The 21,588-nt window shown below is 41.9% G+C and overlaps 1 protein-coding gene across 2 annotated transcripts; it reads right to left on the bottom strand.

Moving 5' to 3' along the window:
* Positions 1-12,453: 12,453 nt before the first annotated feature.
* LOC310636978 (uncharacterized protein) lies at positions 12,454-20,726 on the bottom strand. Of its 2 annotated transcripts, none has more exons than XM_083357209.1 (6): positions 20,564-20,726; positions 19,269-19,704; positions 18,044-18,170; positions 16,071-16,208; positions 15,375-15,500; positions 12,454-14,898 (listed from the first exon to the last, which is right to left on the bottom strand). In XM_083357209.1, the coding sequence occupies exons 2-6, from the start codon at positions 19,683-19,685 to the stop codon at positions 13,346-13,348; spliced, it is 2,361 nt and encodes a 786-aa protein (XP_083213335.1). In that variant the 5' UTR covers positions 19,686-19,704; positions 20,564-20,726; the 3' UTR covers positions 12,454-13,345. The 2 variants fall into 2 exon arrangements, with proteins under 2 accessions (XP_083213335.1, XP_083213334.1); XM_083357208.1 differs by lacking the exon at positions 20,564-20,726 and adding an exon at positions 20,036-20,180 and having other exon boundaries at positions 19,269-19,849.
* Positions 20,727-21,588: the final 862 nt, after the last annotated feature.

The following is a 21,588-nucleotide window of genomic DNA, read 5'->3' as shown; positions in this document are numbered from 1 at the left end:
GGCTTAAAAGATTTGCATGACCGCCTATTAAAAATACAAGACTGGACAACTGACAACAATCAGAACAATCCAAACTCACTAGAAGGATTTCCCCTTTCCCTAGCTTGTAACAACAGGCACCGTGAAGACAGTTCTCAGCATTGCAGTGGGTCTTTATTTGGATGGCCAATATCTGGAATATGATTGCCTGTGTCTGCGCTGGTCGGATGCTCTGATCCCAAGGCTGAAGTTGGAGGAGAAACTAAAGACTTAAAGAATCTTTGACTAGGAAAAAGAGAGTAGATGTGCAGATAATGGCTGGGAAAATGGCATGCCTCTTTGTAATTGGGCTCCAGGTCTTCTCTAACTGCTGATTTGAGAAGTAAGCTGCAAGCAATTCACAAAGAAATTCACTTTGCTTTCCTTTTGTTCAGGATCCCCTCTCTTATACAGTAGTAACCCGATGATTGTTGCAAATAATAATAATAATAATAATAATAATAATAATAATAATAATAACAACAACAACAACAACAACAACAACAACAACAACAATAATAATAATAATAATAATAATAATAATAATAATAATAATAATAATAATAAGTTGGAAGGGACCTTGGAGGTCATCTAGTCCAACCCCCTGCTCAGGCAGGAAACCCTATACCATTTCAGACAAATGGCTGTCCAGTCTCTTCTTAAAAACTTCCAGTGTTGGAGCATTCACCACTTCTGGAGGCAGATTGTTCCACTGGTTAATTGTTCTAACTGTCAGGAAATTTCTCCTTAGTTCTAGGTTGCTTCTCTCCTTGACTAGTTTCCATCCATTGCTTCTTGTCCTGCTTTCAGGTGCTTTGGAGAATAGCTTGACTCCCTCTTCTTTGTGGCAGCCCCTGAGATATTGGAACACTGCTATCATGTCACCCCTCACCCTTCTCTTCATTAAACTACACATACCCAATTCCAGCAACCGTTCCTCTGTACTTCTGAGTTTTCTATGGCACTCTGGGATCCAGGACAGTTTTTCCATTGATTTCCGGACTCATTATCATTGTTATGTATCTTAACTGTAATTTTTATACTTACTATATGTTACTTTTTCTGTATAATTGTGGTGCCTCTCTGCTACAATCTATATCTTATATTCCATGCTAGTGTAGATCGAGGTATGGAATGTATTTGAGGTAATTTTCCACAAGACATTATCATGCAAAAATCACCTAGCGGTCTTATGTCATTGTGATTAAAAGTTCACTTGGAAATGATTACATCGTTTGGGATTAATTTTTTTGCCTGAATGTAAAGAGAGAACTTGTTCACCAGGAAATCTTTGCATAAAAATTCATTAGGAAATTGAGTCAAAATCCTGTCATTGGGAGGGGAAATTATGGCTAATTCTTATATGCAGTAAAACACACTTCTTTTCTTCAATATTTCTGTCTATCATCTTGGAATAATGGATTTTTCCCCTTGGCTTGTTACACCTGCTAGTATCAAAAAGACAGAATATTATCGCTTCTCACTTTTATTAATTGTAATTGGAACAAATCACCACTAGCAAGAAATTAATTCCTGGTAGAATGTACTGTACGTATGCTGTATGTATGTTTCTAAATTTAAGGTACAACACCCACATTTGTCAGTCATCTAGCATGCTTGAGATGCAACCCCCAAATTTTGCAATAAACATGGTTATGATACATAACACTGTTAAAAAGGTGTCACTCATTCTAAATCCCATTTTATTTGTATGTCAATAACTAGATGCTTTTGGTGTTTCTGAAGGGAAATTCTTCACTCACAATCTGAATGTTTGGAAGTACAACATCCTCAGGACCAAGATCTTTTTCTAATGAAAACTGGGTCCTTTGCTTGGCTGATTTTCCTTCTCAAGGCCATTTTCTGTGAAGCTCTGCTATGTTCTTTGATTATTGTAGGCGTCAAGGTCATCATCTTAAGATAGTTGGGTTTGGGAGGTACCTTAGATGGTCTTTCATCAGCTGGAAGACGGGATTTTTCTCAGGCTGGCCACTTGTGCTCTTCCCTCTCCCTTTCAGAGACTAGTTTGGGCCAGCCAAGGAGGAAGGATGTGATGATTCTGCTAATAAGGAGAGATGCTGGGGCCCCTGGCAAACAAACATGGTATGAATTGCCTGGATATCATTTCATTCACTTCATACTGAACATCTTTCGTGAGAGTGCAGACTTTGCTCCCTGTCTTGTCACAGATAACTGGCAAGAGTATGGCACTGCTGAAGACATATCGTTCTGGGCCATCCTGGCACAAGTGGGTGGCGAGGGCACTTTGTGGCTGATGTCTCACTGTCCCTGGCCATATCACCACAGGGGGCTTACGTTGCCACACAGTTGCTGGATACACCTCACTGATGCCCATCGTGGCTTGGGAGGACACGTAGTTGCTCAGGTAGCACTGTTGCTCCCTGTCTTGTGTTGCCAGGAGACATTGCTGTGCCAAGACTGCCTTTTTATTCCCCTTCATCGATAGAGGCATCTTTCGTTTGGAAAGGAAAAGAGGTGGCAAAATCTTAGCCTCAAAACTGTCAGATGGATGGCTACACTTCCTCCTTTGACTGATTGCCAAATTCCTTCGTTGCAGATTCCTTCCTTGTTTCCTCTTCTGTCTCAGCTTCTGTCTCGGTTTCTTCTGAGGCTGTAACTTCTTCTGAGCTTGGACAATAGCCATAGTTTCAATCTTCCGTGCTTATGCTCACCTGACGTTTGTAGTGGTAAATTCCTCAGTAATGTCTCTCCCTTTGCTGTCACACACTGACTTGTATTCAAATGAGGGACCAACTCTTTACCCTTTGATTGGTCAATTAGAACAATGCTTTACCTTGAGAGCTAACTTAGTACCCGAAGAGACCAACACTTCATAGTAAGTATTGTGAGCTCTCCCTGTCCCCCATAGAAGAGAAGAGAGCTGATGTAGTCTGGAAGAGAGCTGATGTAGTTCCCATCTTCAAAAAAGGGGAAAAAATAGATCCAGGAAACTACAGACCTATTAGCCTGACCTCAATACCTGGGAAGATTCTGGAAAAGATAATCAAACAACAAATCAGCGAACACCTTGATGCGAACAAAGTTATCACTAAAGGTCAACATGGGTTTGTCAAAAACAGATCATGCCAGACAAATCTTATTGCATTCTTTGACCAAGTGACAAAATTAGTGGACCAGAGGAATGCTGTAGATATAATTTACTTGGACTTCAGTAAGGCATTTGATAAAGTAGATCACAACCTACTACTTGATAAGATAGAAAAATGTGGGTTAGATAGCATCACCACCAGATGGATTCGTAGCTGGCTGACAGGCCGTACTCAGCGTGTGGTCCTCAATGGAACTGCATCTACATGGAAGGAAGTGTGTAGTGAGGTGCCCCAGGGCTCTGTTCTGGGCCCAGTGCTCTTCAACATCTTCATCAACGATTTGGATGAGGGGATAGATGGGGAACTCATCAAATTTGCAGACGACACCAAGCTGGCAGGAATAGCCAATACTCCAGAAGATAGGCTTAAGATACAGGAGGATCTGGACAGACTCGAACACTGGGCACTATCTAACAAAATGAAATTCAATTGTGAAAAAATAAGGTTCTACATTTAGGCAGGAAAAATCAAATGCACAGGTATAGTATAGGTGGTACCTTGCTCAATAGTAGCAACTGTGAGAGAGATCTTGGAGTCCTAGTGGACAATCACTTAAATATGAGCCAGCAGTGTGCTGCAGCTGCCAAAAAAGCCAACACAGTGCTAGGCTGCATTAACAGAGGGATAGAATCAAGATCGCGTGAAGTACTAATACCACTTTACAATGCCTTGGTAAGGCCACACCTGGAATACTGCATCCAGTTTTGGTCACCACGATGTAAAAATGATGTCAAGACTCTAGAAAGAGTACAGAGAAGAGCAACAAAGATGATTGGGGGACTGGAGGCTAAAACATATAGGGAACGGTTGCTGGAATTGGGTATGTGTAGTTTAATGAAGAGAAGGGTGAGGGGTGACATGATAGCAGTGTTCCAGTATCTCAGGGGCTGCCACAAAGAAGCGGGAGTCAAGCTATTCTCCAAAGCACCTGAAAGCAGGACAAGAAGCAACAGGTGGAAACTAGTCAAGGAGAGAAGCAACCTAGAACTAAGGAGAAACCTCCTGACAGTTAGAACAATTAACCAGTGGAACAACCTGCCTCCAGAAGTGGTGAATGCTCCAACACTGGAAGTTTTTAAGAAGAGACTGGCCAGCCACTTGTCTGAAATGGTATAGGGTTTCCTGCCTGAGCAGGGGGTTGGACTAGATGACCTCCAAGGTTCCTTCCAACTTATTATTATTATTAATAAAGAGGGCTGTAACATCACATATGTCCATAGGATAGGACAGTTAGGTTAAGAAGATTTTGGGGAAAAAATAGGGTTTATCTAGTAGCTCTACTCCTAATTAAAACTTAATAAAATATAACACGAATTAATTTAGTAGCAGTAAACAAATATATATGGATGTTCCTAACTCTTATTTCTTTTCCTGTCATAAGCAAGAAGCACAATGTGTATAACATTTTGTGCAGATAAAAGCAGACATGCAAAACGAGACCTATTCAGGTCCATGGGAAAAAATAAATGCTGAGGACAAGCAACCACTGCACATATTTGCTGTCCCTGTTGCATTACAATTTCTTCCCAGAAAGACAGAGACGGGAATTGTACAGACATGTGGAAGACATCAAATGGGGGACATCTGAAAGGACATCACATGGGGAAATCTGATTTAGTAAGTTTTGAAAAAGAAATGCCATTAATGGCTACTGGCTATCCTTTTGCTATGAACAGAACTGGCTACTTTGCTCCTTTAAATTAACATGAACTAAATCTATTTCCTAAATCAGGTTTAACCAAACTCTAATGATCTAGACCAATACAGATCATCAGGAAGGCTGTATTAGAATTATTTTTAATTAGTCAATAACAACGAGAGTCTTTAATTTAGTCACAGGCCAGCATAACATAAAATCATGATATAAAAATTACAGCCATCTGAACAATAAGGTAAAGGTAAAGGTTCCCCCGCATATGTGTGCTAGTTGTTTCCAACTCTAGGGGCTCATCTCCGTTTCAAAGCCAAAGAGCCAGCGCTTGTCCGAGGACGTCTCCGTGGTCATGTGGCCGGCATGACTAGATGCCAAAGGCGCATGGAACGCTGTTACCATCCCACCGTAGTGGTCCCTATTTTTCTACTTGCGTTTTTACGTGCTTTCAAACTGCTAGGTTGGCAGAAGCTGGGACGAGTAACAGGTGCTCACACTCTGTTACGCGGCACTCGGGATTCGACCTGCCAAACTGCCGACCATCTGATCGACAAGCTCAGCGTCCTAATCCACTGAGCCACCGCGTCCCTATATTTTAGGGATAGTTTGTGATAAATAAAAGTTTATATAATAGTACCTGAAGATTTACCAAAGTTGCTAAGTCTTTTTTTCCTAATCCATTTTGAATGGGTTTTATAAACACAAAACAAAAACACACAAACACACACAAAAAAGCATTTTGGATGTTACTGAAGAAATAAAGTCAAGCAGTTCAATTTGCAAATGTACCTGATCAGCATGCCCTGCTGGTTTCATTCATTCATTCATTCATTCATTCATTCATTCATTCATTCATTCATTGTATATAGCCACCCACCTCACTTTTATGTGATCCTAGGGGTTTACAATAAAATACATAAAATACATAAAATACCCAATATCAAAAATACAAAGAAGATACATAGCAGCCAGACATTATTCAGTCAAAACATGGATTCTATTCAACATCCAGGGCCCCAGGCCAATCTAACGTCAGGGGAGGGGGGGATGATGTTCCAAGGAATTTCATATGCAGGATCTTCTTATGCCTCCCTTTTGAAACAGAAGGGAAGGCATTCAGGTACATTAATTCAGGGGTCCCCAAACCTCGGTCTGCAGCTTATTGGGAACTGGGCTACACAAGTGGTGGGCGAGTGCCTAAAGCTTCATTTACACCTGTGTGGGAGCTAGGCTGTGCATGTGAAACCATCCCCTCCACCCGCCACCACTGCTGTTGCTGCGGGTCTGTGAAGCCAGAAATGTTTGGGACTGTTGTATTAAAGTACAAGTCCTTCTCTGCTTTGGGACTTTATAATTTCATGAGACGTTCTGTTGGTATGCAATGGTATACAGAGAAGACCTTGGAAGGTGGAGCAAATAAATGCTACCTAGGGAATAGTCGGATAAGAGAGAACACAGCCTGCAGCTGGATAGTGGTTGGAGCGTGATGTCAGCCTTAACAGGCAGACACACAGGAAGCACAGCCAGTAAAGCTACATTAACGGAAGCTTACAAGTATGAAAGTACAATTCTCCATTTCCTTTATAGCCTGAGAAACTAGGGAGGGTCCCTTCTGGGTCTCTTGCTTTATGCACTATCCAGCTGTGGTCTATGCCCCCTCTTATCTGACATTCTCTAGGCAGCCTCTTTGTCCCATCTCTCAAGGTCTTTCCCACATTCCATTCCATAGTACTATTTTGTGCCTATGATTCTCCACCGTGGTAGATTAGGTAACCTAAAAGACAGGACTGTTGCTCCATGTCTAAAATCTGATGCAAAGTGCGTCCAAGACTCTTTATATCTCAAAGGTTATGAGTTAGTCAAAGTTCAGCAATCAATTGAAAATCACCTCCAAGAGTTTGCTCATTTATTAGTTTATTATATAGATTTATCTTACCAAATAGCTCTGGGTGACTAACCAACAAAATGTCTGAAACATACATTAAAAAAACAATAGAAAAAAAACAATACTAGATGCCAGACAAAGAATAAGCTACATCATCCCAGGGCAAGAATATATGACAATATCCAGGCCCTAAAGCCTAGAGAAAATCCAGGTTTTGATAGGCTTTCTGAAGGTGAAAACAGGACATTTCAGAACAAGGTTGTAGGGACTAGCCCCACAAGACAGCAAGACAACTCTAGCCAGTGTTTATAGCTGTCTATAACTTAGTCCTCCTTCATGGATTACTGCCTTGTCGTGGTGAACGGGGTTTGCGTAATTCAATGAAGCTATGAGCTATGCCATGCAAGGCCACCCAAGACGGAAAGGTCATAGCAGAGAGTTCTGACAAAACGTGATCCACTGGAGAAGGAAATGGCAACCCACTCCATTATCTTTGCCATGAAAACCCTATGGCAAAATGATATGACACTGGAAGATGAGCCCCTCAGGTCGGAAGGCGTCCAATATGCTACTGGGGAAGAGCAGAGGGCTAGTACTAGTAGCGCCAGAAAGAATGAAGCGACTGGGCCAAAGCCAAAAGGACGCTCAGCTGTGGATGTGTCTGGTGGTGAAAGGAAAGTCCGATGCTGTAAAGATTTTTTCTCCATAGGAACCTGGAATGTAAGATCCATGAATCAAGGAAAGCTGGACGTGGTCAAACAAGAGATGACAAGACTGAACATCGACATCTTAGGTATCAGCGAACTAAAATGGACAGGAATGGGTGAATTTAATTCAGATGACCAGGTATATTACAGCGGGCAAGAATCCCTCAGAAGAAATGGAGTAGCCTTCATAGTCAATAAAAGAGTAGGAAAAGCAATACTGGGATACAATCCTCAAAATGACAGAATGATCTCAGTTTGAATCCAAGGCAAACCATTCAATATCACAGTAGTCCAAGTCTATGCCCCAACCACCAGTGCTGAAGAGGATGAAATTGACCGCTTCTATGAAGCCTTACAGCACCTTATAGAACTAACACCAAAAATGATGTCCTTATCATCATGGGGGATTGGAATGCTAAAGTAGGAAGCCAAAAGATAACCGGAATAACAGGCAAGTTTGGCCTTGGAGTACAAAATGAAGCAGGGCACAGGCTGATAGAATTTTGTCAAGAGAATACGATGGTCATAGAAAACACTCTTTTCCAACAACCCAAGAGACGGCTCTACACATGGACATCACCAGACGGTCAACACAGAAATCAGATTGACTATGTGCTGTGCAGCCAAAGATTGAGAAGCTCTATACAGTCAGTAAAAACAAGACCAGGAGCTGACTGTGGCTCAGACCATGAGCTTCTCATTGCAAAGTTTAGGCTTAAACTGAAGAAAGTAGGGAAAAGCACTAGGCCACTCAGTTATGAATTAAATCATATCCCTGTTGAATATACAGTAGAGGTGACAAATAGATTTAAGGAATTAGATCTGATAGATAGAGTACCTGAAGAACTATGGACAGAGGTTTGCAACATTGTACAAGAGGTAGCAACTAAAACCATCCCAAAGAAAAAGAAATGCAAGAAAGCAAAATGGCTGTCTGAGGAAGATTTGCAAATAGCTGAGGAAAGGAGGGAAGTGAAAGGCAAGGCAGAAAAAGAAAGATACATCCAATTGAATGCAGAATTCCAGAGAATACAGGTGAAACTCGAAAAATTAGAATATCGTGCAAAAGTTCATTTATTTCAGTAATGCAACTTAAAAGGGGAAACTAATATATAAACTAATATAGACTCATTACATGCAAAGCAAAATAGTTCAAGCCGTGATTTGTCATAATTGTGATGATTATGGCGTACAGCTCATGAAAACCCCAAATCAACAATCTCAGAAAATTAGAATATTGTGAAAAGGTGCAATATTCTAGGCTCAAAGTGCCCCACTCTAATCAGCTAATTAAGCTGACTTTGTAATAATGCCACTTGGGGTGTGTGTGAAAGCCCTAATAAGCAGGCATATACATAGAATGAAGGCTACTGCTAAGCTTGTAAGCCACCCTGAGTCTTCGGAGAAGGGCGGGATATAAATGGAATTAAAATAAATAAATAAAATAAATAAATAATTAAGCCATAACACCTGCAAAGGGTTCCTGAGCCTTTAAATGGTCTCTCAGTAGGAATCACAATCATGGGGAAGACTGCTGACCTGACAGTTGTGCAGAAAACCATCATTGACACCCTCCATAAGGAGGGAAAGCCTCAAAAGGTAATTGCAAAAGAAGTTGGATGTTCCCAAAGTGCTGTATCAAAGCACATTAATAGAAAGTTATGTAGAAGGGAAAAGTGTGGAAGAAAAAGGTGCACAAGCAGCAGGGATGACCGCAGCCTGGAGAGGATTGTCAGGAAAAGGCCATTCAAAAGTGTTGGGGACTTTCACAAGGAGTGGACTGAGGCTGGAGTCAGTGCATCAAGAGCCACCACACAGAGACGGATCCTGGACATGGGCTTCAAATGTTGTTGTTTTTTTTAATCCCATTTATATCCCGCCCTTCTCCGAAGACTCAGGGCGGCTTACAATTTAAAGCACAAATCAATGTGCTTAGCAATAGCTAAGTATTCCTCGTCAAGCCGCTCCTGAACAACAAACAATGTCAGAAGCGTCTTACCTGGGCTAAAGAAAAACAGACCTGGTCTGTTGCTCAGTGGTCCAAAGTCCTCTTTTCTGATGAGAGCAACTTTTGCATCTCATTTGGAAACCAAGGACCCAAGAGTCTGGAGGAAGAATGGAGAGGCACACACTGCAAGATCCTTGAAGTCCAGTGTGAAGTTTCCACAGTCTGTGTTGATTTGGGGAGCCATGTCATCTGGTGGTGTTGGTCCACCGTGCTTCATTAAGTCCAGGGTCAACGCAGCCGTCTACCAGGAGATTTTGGAGAACTTCATGCTTCCTTCCGCAGACGAGCTTTATGGGGATGCTGACTTCATTTTCCAGCAGGACTTGGTACCTGCCCACACTGCCCAAAGCACCAAAAACTGGTTCAATGACCGTGGGATTACTGTGCTTGATTGGCCAGCAAACTCACCTGACCTGAACCCCATAGAGAATCTATGGGGCATTGCCAAGAGAAAGATGAGAGACATGAGACCGAACAATGCAGAAGAGCTGAAGGCCGCTATTGAAGCATCCTGGTCTTCCATAACACCTCAGCAGTGCCACAGGCTGATAGCTTCCATGCCACGCCGCATTGAGGCAGTAATTGCTGCAAAAGGGGCCCAAACCAAGTACTGAGTACATATGCATGCTTATACTTTTCAGAGGTCCGATATTGTTCTATGTACACTCCTTGTTTTATTGATTACATGTAATATTCTAATTTTCTGAGATTGTGGATTTGGGGTTTTCATGAGCTGTACGCCATAATCATCACAATTATGACAAATCACGGCTTGAACTATTTTGCTTTGCATGTAGTGAGTCTCATATATTAGTTTCCCCTTTTAAGTTGCATTACTGAAATAAATGAACTTTTGCATGATATTCTAATTTTTTGAGTTTCACCTGTAGCTAGAAGAGATAAGAATGCCTTCTTAAATGAACAGTGCAAAGAAATAGAAGAAAACAATAGAATAGGGAGGATCAGAGATCTCTTCAAGAAAATTGGAGAGATGAAGGGAACGTTTCATGCAAAAATGGGCATGATAAAGGACCAAAATGGCAGGGACCTAACAGAGGCAGAAGAGATTAAGAAAGGTGGCAAAATTACACAGAAGAACTATACAAGAATGAGCTTAGGGTCCATGATAACCACAATGAGGTGGTCACTGACCTTGAGCCAGACATCCTAGAATGTGAAGTGAAGTGGGCCTTAGAAAAGCTGAGCAACAACAAAGCTAGTGGAGGTGACAGTATTCCAGCTGAGCTATTCAAAATCTTAAAAAGACGATGCAGTAAAAGTGCTACACTCAATTTGTCAGCAAATTTGGAAAACTCAACAGTGGCCACAGGATTAGAAAAGATCAGTTTACATTCCAATTCCAAAGAAAGGCAGTGCCAAAGAATGTTCAAACTATTGCACCATTGCACTCATTTCTCATGCTAGTAAAGTTATGCTTAAAATCCTACAAGCTAGGCTCCAGCAGTATGTGGATCGAGAACTACCAGAAGTACAGGCAGGATTTCAAAGAGGCAGAGGAACTAGAGATCAAATTGGCAACATACACTGGATCATGGAGAAAGCTAGGGAGTTCCAGAAAAACATCTACTTCTGCTTCATTGACTATGCTAAAGACTTTGATTGTGTGGATCACAACAAACTGTGGCAAATTCTTAAAGAGATGGGAATACCAGACCATCTTATTTGTCTCTTGAGAAACCTATATGCGGGTCAAGAAGCAACAGTGAGAACTGGACATGGAACCACTGATTGGTTCAAAATTGGGAAAGGAGTCCGGCAAGGCTGTATACTGTCACCCTGCCTATTTAACTTATATGCAGAGCACATCATGAGAATGGCAGGGCTAGATGAATCAAAAGTTGGAATTAGGATTCCTGGGAGAAATATCAACAACCTAAGATATGCAGATGATACCACTCTAATATCAGAAAGTGAAGAGGAACTAAAGAGCCTCTTGTTGCTGGTAAAGAAGGAGAGTGCAAAAGTTGGGTTGAAACTAAACATTAAGAAAACCAAGATCATGGCATCCGGCCCTCTCAATTCCTGGCAAATAGATGGGCAAGAAATGGAGGTAGTGACAGATTTTATTTTCCTGGGCTCCAAGATCACTGCAGATGGGGACTGTAGTCAAGAAATTAAAAGACGCTTGCTCCTGGGGAGGAAAGCAATGGCAAATCTAGACAGCACACTAAAAAGCAGAGACATCACCCTGCCAACAAAAGTGCGTATAGTCAAGGCTATGGTCTTCCCAGTTGCAATGTATGGCAGTGAAAGCTGGACCATAAAAAAGGCTGAGCACCAAAGAATTGAGGTGTTTGAACTATGGTGCTGGAGAAGAGTCCTGCGAGTCCCTTGGACTGCAAGGCGATCAAACCGGTCAGTCCTAGAGAAGATCAACCCTGACCACTCTTTAGAAGGCCAGATCTTGAAGTTGAAACTCAAATACTTTGGCCACCTAATGAGAAGGAAGGACTCATTGGAGAAGAGCCTAAAGCTGGGAAAGGTTGAGGGCAATAGAAGAAGGGGATGACAGAGAATGAGGTGGCTGGATGGAGTCACTGAAGCAGTAGGCATGAGCTTAAATGGACTCCAGAAGACGGTAGAGGACAGGAAGGCCTGGAGGAACGTTGTCCATGGGGTCGCGATGGGTCGGACACGACTTCGCAGCTAACAACAACATAACGTAGTCTCTCTTTTTACAATGCCCACTTCGAGGTGCAGTCTCTCTTGAGGCAAATCACTGCACTAGACTGTTTCTATGTGACTCTGATGGTGAAAGCCAAAAGAACCACAAAGATAGAATGCCTAAGAATGTTCATGTCTTGTAAGTTGACTCTAAAACTCGGCCATGGAAAGGGGAAGTATCACTTAACCTGCAGGACAGCTACAACTTAAGACAATACAACTTAACTGTTGTGTACATTCACACACATGCTACTTGATTTCCAAAAAACTAGGGCTGTTGGATTTAAAAATAAACTTTCTTAGGGCTAATTGGTGGGAGCCAATCGTACCAGTTACCCCTCATGACTCAGTTAAGCATGATGGGTGAACCTGGCTGTTATGCAGTCATCTGGCTGAATAAATAGATTGGAGCAGAAATCAAAACTCAGGAGGGGGAACTTTCTTTTTTGACTGATTTTTCTGAAGCAGCATCTTGAAGCGGAAGCTACATTCCTATGTCTTTGATTTTTTCCCCTCAACCTGTGTGCATTTCATACATCTCATTTGAATCCTGTTGAGCACAAAAGGGAAGTTTCTTCTTCAAAAAGCATGCGTCTTCTACCTTACTGCTACCGGATTGAAAACATTTGTTTTTCTGAAGCATCTCATGTCATTTCAAGACAAGCTTCAATAAAATTCCGATGCATGAGTGGGAACCAAATGCAAAATTAATCTAAGGTTTTCCCATACTCCCAAATGAAGCTTCCTTGGAGAACAGCAATAACTGTTACTTAAGTTTCAGGTTACCCTGGAGTGCAGACCTACCTATCTAGAAGGTAGTGCCACTTGTTCCTAGGAAAATCGAAGCCAGCCAGCATGGCATCAGTCCCTTCACACGGAATCTCTACTGTTTACTAAGCTCTTTTGGGCCAATCCTAAAAGAGGCATTTTAAGCTACAGAGGACTTCAGTGCTTGTAGAAGATGGACACAAAATTTAAATTCCAAACACACACTGCTTCCCCCTGACCCCATAAAAGCATTTGCAAGAGAGTTATTAGTGAATTCCTGGAAAATAAACATATAAAATTAAATGGAAATATTGATCAGTGAGGCATTTCCAGTGCTTACAGCAACACAGACAAGGGTTTTTTCCCCCCTGTGTGAATTCTTTCATGCTTAATAAAATCTGATCTGTTGCAAAAGGTTTTGTGACGTTCAAAGCATATGCAGTTTTTTCCCCCAAGAGGGAGAGAGAGCTGGTGTTTAGGTGAATTTTCTTCTCAGGAGAGAAATTTATTTGGCTTTTCTCCTGTATGGATTTGCTGATGCTTAGTTAGACAAGATTTCACCCGGAAGCTCTTCCCACAGTCTTCACACTCAAATGGCTTCTCACCGGTGTGGATCCTGTAATGTCCTTGTAGATGGGATTTCATGTTGAATCTTTTGCCGCATTCAGGACAGCCATAAGGCTTCTCTCCAGTATGGAGACGCAAATGGACATTAAGGTGAGACTGCTGATGAAAACGTTTCCCGCATTCAGTACATGGATATGGCCTTTCTCCTGTGTGGATCCTCTGGTGTGTAATAAGGTGTGAAGGCTGATCAAAACTTTTCCCACACTCACGGCAGACCAAATTCCCGTTTGACACTATAATTCCTATTGGGGGCTTCTTACTTATAATTTTGATGATTTTTTCTGGTTTAGGAATTGCATACACCCGGGTCACCTCTGGTAATATTGCCTGAGTATTTCCTTCTGATGTGATCTCCGTTGGCTTGGACAGCTTGGGGTCTCCTGTATGGATCCGGCAGTGCTTATTTAGGGAAGATTTCACAGGGAATCTCTTCCCACATGTTTCACATCCATAAGGCTTCTCCCCTGTGTGCATCCTATAGTGTCCAAGTAAATGAGATTTTGTACAAAATCTTTTGTCACAATCAGGACAGCCGTAAGGTTTCTCTCCAGTATGGAGACGTAAATGGACAGTAAGGTTAGACTGCTTATTAAAACATTTCCCGCATTCAGTACATGGATATGGCCTTTCTCCTTTGTGAATCCTCTGGTGTTTAGTAAGATGTGAAGGCCGATCAAATTTTTTCCCACATTCAGAACAGACATAATTCCTGTTTGACAGAGTCATTCCTATTGGGGAATTGCTAGTGGTAGTTTTAACTATTTTTTCTGTTTCAGGAGCTGCACACACCTGTATCACTTCTGGTAATACTGCCTGGGTATCGCCTTTTGATTTGATCTCGGAGAGTTTGGTCAGGTTGGGGTCTCCTGTGTGGATTCGTTGGTGCTTATTTAGAGATGATTTAACAGGGAATCTCTTCCCACAGTCTTCACATACATAAGGCTTCTCCCCTGTGTGTATCCTGTAGTGTCCACGTAAATGATACTTGGCATTGAATCTTTTGCCACAGTCAGGGCAGCTATAAGGTTTCTCCCCACGATGGAGACGTAAATGGACATTAAGATTGGACTGTTTGTTAAAACGCTTCCCACATTCAGTACACAGATATGGCTTTTCTCCTGTGTGGATCCTCTGGTGTTTAATAACTTGTGATGGCTGATCAAACCTTTTTCCACACTCATTACACGCATATTTTTTTCTTGCTGCAGTAGTAGCTAATCGGGATCTACTCCTTGGCATTTTCTTGTTGGCCTTAGAAACTTGTGTCAACTCCGGTAACAACTCCTGCCACCTTCTGGGTTTGGTCTCCATTTTTTCAGAATGTTTGGGATCAAAGCACACAGCCCACCGCAATGGCTCAGGGAATTGCTCTGCTCCAGGCTTCTCTTGATGAGGATTCTTTCTTGTATCCAGATTTTCTGCAAGAACAACAAAGTGTTGAAGACAGAGTCAAAAAAAGTAACAAGGCGGTGGCCAGCGAAGCAAGAAAAAGGAGGGGAAAAAAAACATGGCCTCAGTTTCAATAGGAAAGTTCTTTGTGGGAATATCTGGAAGAGCTAAATTGTCCTAGGTCATCCTAGTGGCATTACACTGCTTGCTCCTCAGCTTAGTAAATTAGAGGCAAAACCATACCAAAGCAGAAGTGACGTATTAGAAGAGGAAAAACATACTGAAGAACGCTGGAAAACTACCCCCATGAATGCCAAATTGGCAAAGTCTCATAGAAAACAAAATGTTCTATATTGTTTGGAATGTTCTGTTCCCAGAAGGGTGATAGTTTGCTCATTCATAATGGAGAAGGAAGTTGGATTACCTTTCCTCATTTTTCTTGGAACGGTCTTGCCAACTGTACCTTCAGAGGTTTGCTTCAAAACAAATTGACCTAAAACCTCACCTGGACAAGAGTGCCTCAGATTCCCCATTTCCTCAGATTGCAGAATCCTTCCCTCTGCTCCTTTCTGAAAGATCATATCACATTCCCTTTTATGGAAACTGTCATATGGGTATTGGGGTGGCAATTCTAAATTAAGGAAAGGAGAAGCAGAGAAAATACTGGAAACATTGCGGGAAAATATATTTCTTCTGTAAGTCTAAAAGCACTAAGATCTGAAGATGTACCTTATATGATGACCACCCGGAAGAGACTACCTTATTGGGTGGAATTTAGACTTACTGGGACTTAAGAGTTACTGAAGCCAGAGTATAGGCTTTGCCAGAGGGCTGATGAATTGGAATGGCTATTCAAGGTGTCCATTAGAATGGGTGAGTGGTTAATGTAAACCCTCAGAAACAGTCTCTCATTTAGTACAGCCAAGCCAGCTGCTTGAAAGTGGGAGGTAATGAAATTAGCAGGGCAACAGTTACAACTATGTTAAGGAAAGAAAAGGAATATATCATCCTGCACATGAGCTAAAACCTATGGACTTGGAGACATTCAGATCAATTAGATGTATTTTCCAACTGCCTGGATCTGGGCGGTACACAGATTAAAAATGTTTGAATTAAAAAAAAAAGTAAATTATATAGCCCAATAAAATGTAACCAAAGGATTCTTTTGTAAAATAATAATAATAATAATAATAATTCTTACCAACCATAGTTACGTCCTCACAATTTACAATCCCTTGATCAATAGTGTCTTTTCCTTTCAACTCTTGGAGATCAGCCATCAGTGACACTTCTTCCCACTCAAGCTGGAGACCTGAATCTGATTTGGAAATTAAGAGCTCTAGAGCAAGAGAAAGAAACACAATAAAAGAGAAGAGAATCATTGATTTTTTAAATAGCCATTTAATAGAATAAAATATCCTGGGCCAGGCTGGTTATTTAGTTAGCAGAATTTCAACATAGGTTCAGCAACTGTTCAAAATGACCAGGGCACTGGAAAAACAATTTAATGACCAGTCCTGACATTTATGGCCATTGCACAACCAGGTTCCAACAAGCAGAATCAATGGAGAAGCTGGTAGTAAAACTGCTAGTCGTGGCCACATGAAGTTACTTTACAACTCATGGTTACTTGCTTAATGACCCAATGAGAAATGAAGTCCTAAATTCATCATGGTCATGTGTTATGCTTAGTGACTATGCTGCTTAGTGATGGGCTTGCTGGTCCCAATTATTGTCACTAAGCAACAACACAGTAAAGAAGATGTGTAGCTTAAGATTGAACCATTGATTTCTTGGACTTCTCTTAACCTGGTTGTTTTTCAGCAGACATTTCATTTACCAGGCAAGATAATATCATCAGTGCATGAGTGTGTGAAGTATGCTGGTTCTTTATAGATGATTGATTGTGATTCAGCTGCTCTCTTGATTGTGCCTTGATCACAGTATTTTTTCTTTCTTAATTGTTTCTCTTCCTGCAATAAGCAACAATGATATCAAACCTGTTGTCTCAGGGATGTTTGTAGGAAAACAACCAAGCTCAGACAACACCAAGAACTGAATAGTTTAGAATTGTCTATTAGTGTAGTGTAGTAAAAGTAATGGATTAGACTTGGGGAAAACCAGTTAAAATCCATTTATGCCATGGAAACTCCCAGGGACCTAACATCCATCCTTCTCTCTGATCTCAGCCAACCATATAGGGTTGTTGCTAAAATGGAGACGCCCAAGTAAGCTGTCTTTAGCCCCAGGGTAGAAATCCAATAGACATTTTCTTTTTTTAAGGCTATTTAATTCATTATTAGTGTTCTGACCTCTTCCCCTTTTCAATGTCTATGCTAATTTCCAGCCCGTTGGCTGAGGTAGTCCAGATCATTCTAGTTTTCTTTTTAAAAAAATATATTTATTAAAGTTTTAAAGAAGAATTAACAAAAAACTAATTTTTCGAATAAAATAGAAGGAAAGAAGGAGAGAGATAAGAAAAAGACAAAGCCAGAAGTGCAGGAAAAAATATATATTAAAACATGATTTCACATTTTCTTTTACAGCATTTGTAATTTAACCTCTTATTCTCTCACTACATACAGCATTACTTATAATTTTGGTATCACTGTTTTTTCTAATCATCAACAGTCCGTGGGGATATGGAGAAAGTTCAACAGAGCTTGTCTAAAAGCCCTAGAACAGTAATGGCAAACCTTTTAGAGACCGAGTGCCCAAACTGCAACCCCAAACCCACTTATGTATCGTCAGGTGCCAGGTGGGCCTGGCCCATTGGGTGGACATGGCTGCGGTGATAATGGCAGACTGGGTGGGACTAAAAAGTTCAATCAATCAATTCCAACTTTGCGAGATCTTTTTTTTCCCCGCGAGAAGTTGAAATTGATTGATTGAACTTTTTTTTTTTTGCACACTGCAGCGAAGGCCTGAAGCAAAAAGGTTTTATAAAACCCAGCTGAACGCCTAGGACTGGGGCTACAGTGCTCATGCCCACAGAGAGGGCTCTGCATGCCACCTGTGGCACGCATGCCATAGATTCGCCACCACGGCCCTAGAAGTAAGGAAGATGATTTACAAAAAAATGCAATTTGCCTATTACATAGGCAAAGAGGAGTCTATCTTTTGGCTGGGTCAACCTGAACTCTTCAGAAAGGTTTGCAGGAATGGGAACCTTACCCAAGGAAGTCATGTTCTCAGAATTCTCTTGCATGACTGTGTAATACAAGGTTCTTTGTTCCTTATCCAGAAGGTCCCACTCCTCTGGGGTGAAATATACAGCCACATCCTGGAAAGCCACAGGGTACTACAAAAGAAAGAAAATTGTACAAAGTAATGCATTTGATCTATTATTCTGATGACTGCTAACTATGTCCAAGTTATATAGCAAAAATATTCAGTAATTATGCCTGTTTCATCTTGAATTTGTAATTCCTTATTCACACTTATATAAAGTTTATATTAAGCTCCCAGGAGCTCAAATTCTAAACACAATGTTGAAGAAGGGCCTGCCTAATTCACATGAAGGCAGGAGGAGGGAGATTGGAGGTTTAACTGTACTCCTACAATTGAAACACAACTCACTGTTTGGACTTTTGGTTGTGATTGTAGTTCAGCAATGTAGAAATACAGCCACTGCTTTTTTTAGGTGAACTAGGTAATTAAGTCTTAATATAAAAAGGTAAAGGTTCCCCCGCACACGCGTGCTAGTCGTTTCCAACTCTAGGGGCCGGTGCTCATCTCCGTTTCAAAGCCAAAGAGCCAGCGCTTGTCCGAGGACGTCTCCGTGGTCATGTGGCCGGCATGACTAGACGCCAAAGGCGCACGGAACGCTGTTACCTTCCCACCGTAGTGGTCCCTATTTTTCTACTTGCATTTTTACGTGCTTTCGAACTGCTAGGTTGGCAGAAGCTGGGATGAGTAACAGGCGCTCACTCTGCTACGCGGCACTCGGGATTCGACCCGCCAAACTGCCGACCTTCTGATCGACAAGCTCAAGTGTCCCAACCCACTGAGTCACCGCGTCCCTAGTCTTACTATAGCTTAATAATAATATTCCTGGGATTCTTACCTAGGGTTTGTCATTACAACTTGTGTGAACCTAGCTACTGGAATTTATGTTAATGTCTTACGTTTATGACTTCATGTTAAATCTGTGGCTCACCAAGTAACATCAGGCTTTCCTAGAAAATTGGGAACTATCTCAAGGGAGACAAAAGTTTGTATCCTTCCCTCTTTCTACTGCCCACTCCCATTTATAACCTATTGCAGGGCAAATTCAGGTGGATTCAGAATCCAGCCCAACAGTGACCCCTTCTTTCTTGGTCAGTGCTTGTGGTCAGAGGAACAGCAACATTCCTAGCGTTAGACGAGCGTTAGGTCCCTTTCTTATTAGCAAGAATACCTGTTGCTGCAGGTAAGCTTCAGCCAGCTGAGCTGCCTCCTGGCTGCTACCTGGCTTCCTGGCTCTCACCCAAGCCTGCATTCCCAAAGGAAGCACGTGCAGAAACTGCTCCAAGATGACCACGTCCACAATCTGTCCTTTGGTGCGGTCCTGCGGTCTTAGCCATCTCTGAGCGGCCTCTCCCAGCTGGAACAGAGTCTGCCAGGGACTTTCTCCCAAAGGAAGAGCATCGGAACGAAACCTCTGCCTGTTGTATTCCTCAATGTCTTTGAACAGGGCATTCACTTCTTCTGAAACTTTCCTGGAGGCTGACCAAATGCATCTTCTCCTAGAGAAGGAACTGAGCCCATCCACCGGGGCCAAACCAGCTGGTTCTTCTGCTGGGACTTGGGAAAGCAGAAAAATCTGAGGGTCCATCTCAAAGGAAACCTTGCAGCTTTTAGGAGAAAAGGAAAATACATCTCACTTATTGGGCAATGAGACACACTGAAAAGAAAAAAAAATAGCAAAATGAACAAAAAAAACCCCTGCATCTAATAACAGCAGTTTCATAAGGGATAGAGTGCTATTCTTAATTTTAACTGGGGTTTTATTTATGCAGGGACAAATATAATTTTTTTTAAATTTGTTTTTAACTTTTGTATCTTGGTTTTTTAATCACCCTGTAAACCGCCCTGAGTCCTTTGGGAAAGGGCGGTATATAAATGTAATAAACTAAACTAAACTAAACTAAACTAAACTAAACTAAACTATGGGCAAAGAATAACACAGACACACGCTGGCTGCTTTGCCTGTTTTGGCCCTCTCTAAAGAGAAATGTCACCAACAATCTCCTTCTAATTCTGCTAGATTGTTTCCCCTGCCAACAAGAAGCCCCAGTTGTTTGCTGACCAATTCTGCCTGGAGTTCCCGTCTATAAGAGAGAACGAAATCTTTTTTCCCCCATACACAGAAATACATCTCCGTCCAGTTCTCTTTTTCCAGGCTGGAGAAAAAACCTGGTCAGCTAAGCCGGGGCTCAAATGAGACCCCGAGCTTTGTGCTTGTCAATCCCTCCATTGCCCCCCTCTTCTCTGACTGCCCTGCAACCCGGCCATTTTCTCTGCTGCTGGGAGAGACTCCGCGAGGCTATGAACGTCTAAACACAAAGATGGACCTGCAGGCGGGTGGATGGGCAGACGAAAGGATGGGGAACCCCCCCCCCCCACTGCTTTCTACCTGCCCAGTTCAGCCGTGTGTCAAGAAGCCTTTTTTAGCCGAATATCCGGCTGCTGGAGAAGGAAAATAATTCTTACTTTAGGCTTAAGCCGAAAAGGAGAGAGAGAGAGAGAGATTTTTTCTCTGCTTAGACCTTCTTGCATTAAAATAGGACGGCCATGTAGCAACAGCAACTTCCTAATAACCCGGAAAACCAAACAGGGCTCTTGCACTCCGTTGGCAGCGAAGAGGAAAGCTAGCAGCAGGCATTTCGGGTCTAGCAAAGAAAATGCCGAGAGCCCTCTCGTGGGCAATGGAAAGAAACGTTTCCTAGTTTTGCCTCTGCTGAGTTACAATAAACCCCTTTGCCCCCCGTCATCCTTCAGGGAACAGAGGGTTTTTTTAGGGGCTTGGCACACAGCAGCGAATACCCAACCTGGCAACTTTAAAAAAATTCGGGAATTGAAGTTCACACATTTGAGAGTTTTGCTAAGATTGAGAAACACCGGCATCGAGGCATTAGTGGTGTGTGCGTGTCAAAACCAAGGCAGATGAACAGCAGTGATCCCATCCAAGCTTTGTCCCGTCTCCTTCTGTCTTTTTATTGGAAGTCGTACGTGCACCTAAAAGCGCAATGCTGCTTTGATCATTCGGATAAATGAATCAAATCCTGCAGATACCACTGGCTTTGAGCACCCTATATTTCAGGGAGGAAATCTCCAGTCACCGAATTGTTTCCTTCGTGATGTGAAATAAAGGTGGGATCACTTGGCAGCTGCTTTCCATCCCTATTGTTATTTCAGGCTGAAGCTGAAATAACCAAGGGGCATTTTCTTGGGGACTGTTTGTCTAATTATTCAGTTTGGGTTTCTGGGGCTCTGGAAAATGTTGTGCCTTTTGATGAATGTAATGTTAATTGTTCTTTGGTTTTGCCAGTTTAACAGTTTGGGTGTAACCAGTAAGTTGATTGTTGTCCCAGGACTAAATCTGTTAGAAAAGTTTTAATTTATTGTTCTTTGCTTTTTTTTATGAGCATTCTAGAGTTTAGTACAATCTCCTGGACAAAAAACAAACTCTAACCAATTAGTAAAGCATCTGAAAAACAATCATGGCAACAAATTGG

Source organism: Vipera ursinii (assembly GCF_947247035.1).
Source record: "Vipera ursinii genome assembly, chromosome: 2".
NCBI classification, from domain to species: domain Eukaryota; kingdom Metazoa; phylum Chordata; class Lepidosauria; order Squamata; family Viperidae; genus Vipera; species Vipera ursinii.
Note: the sequence above shows the minus strand (reverse complement) of the source record. Positions and strands in the feature narration are given on the sequence as shown.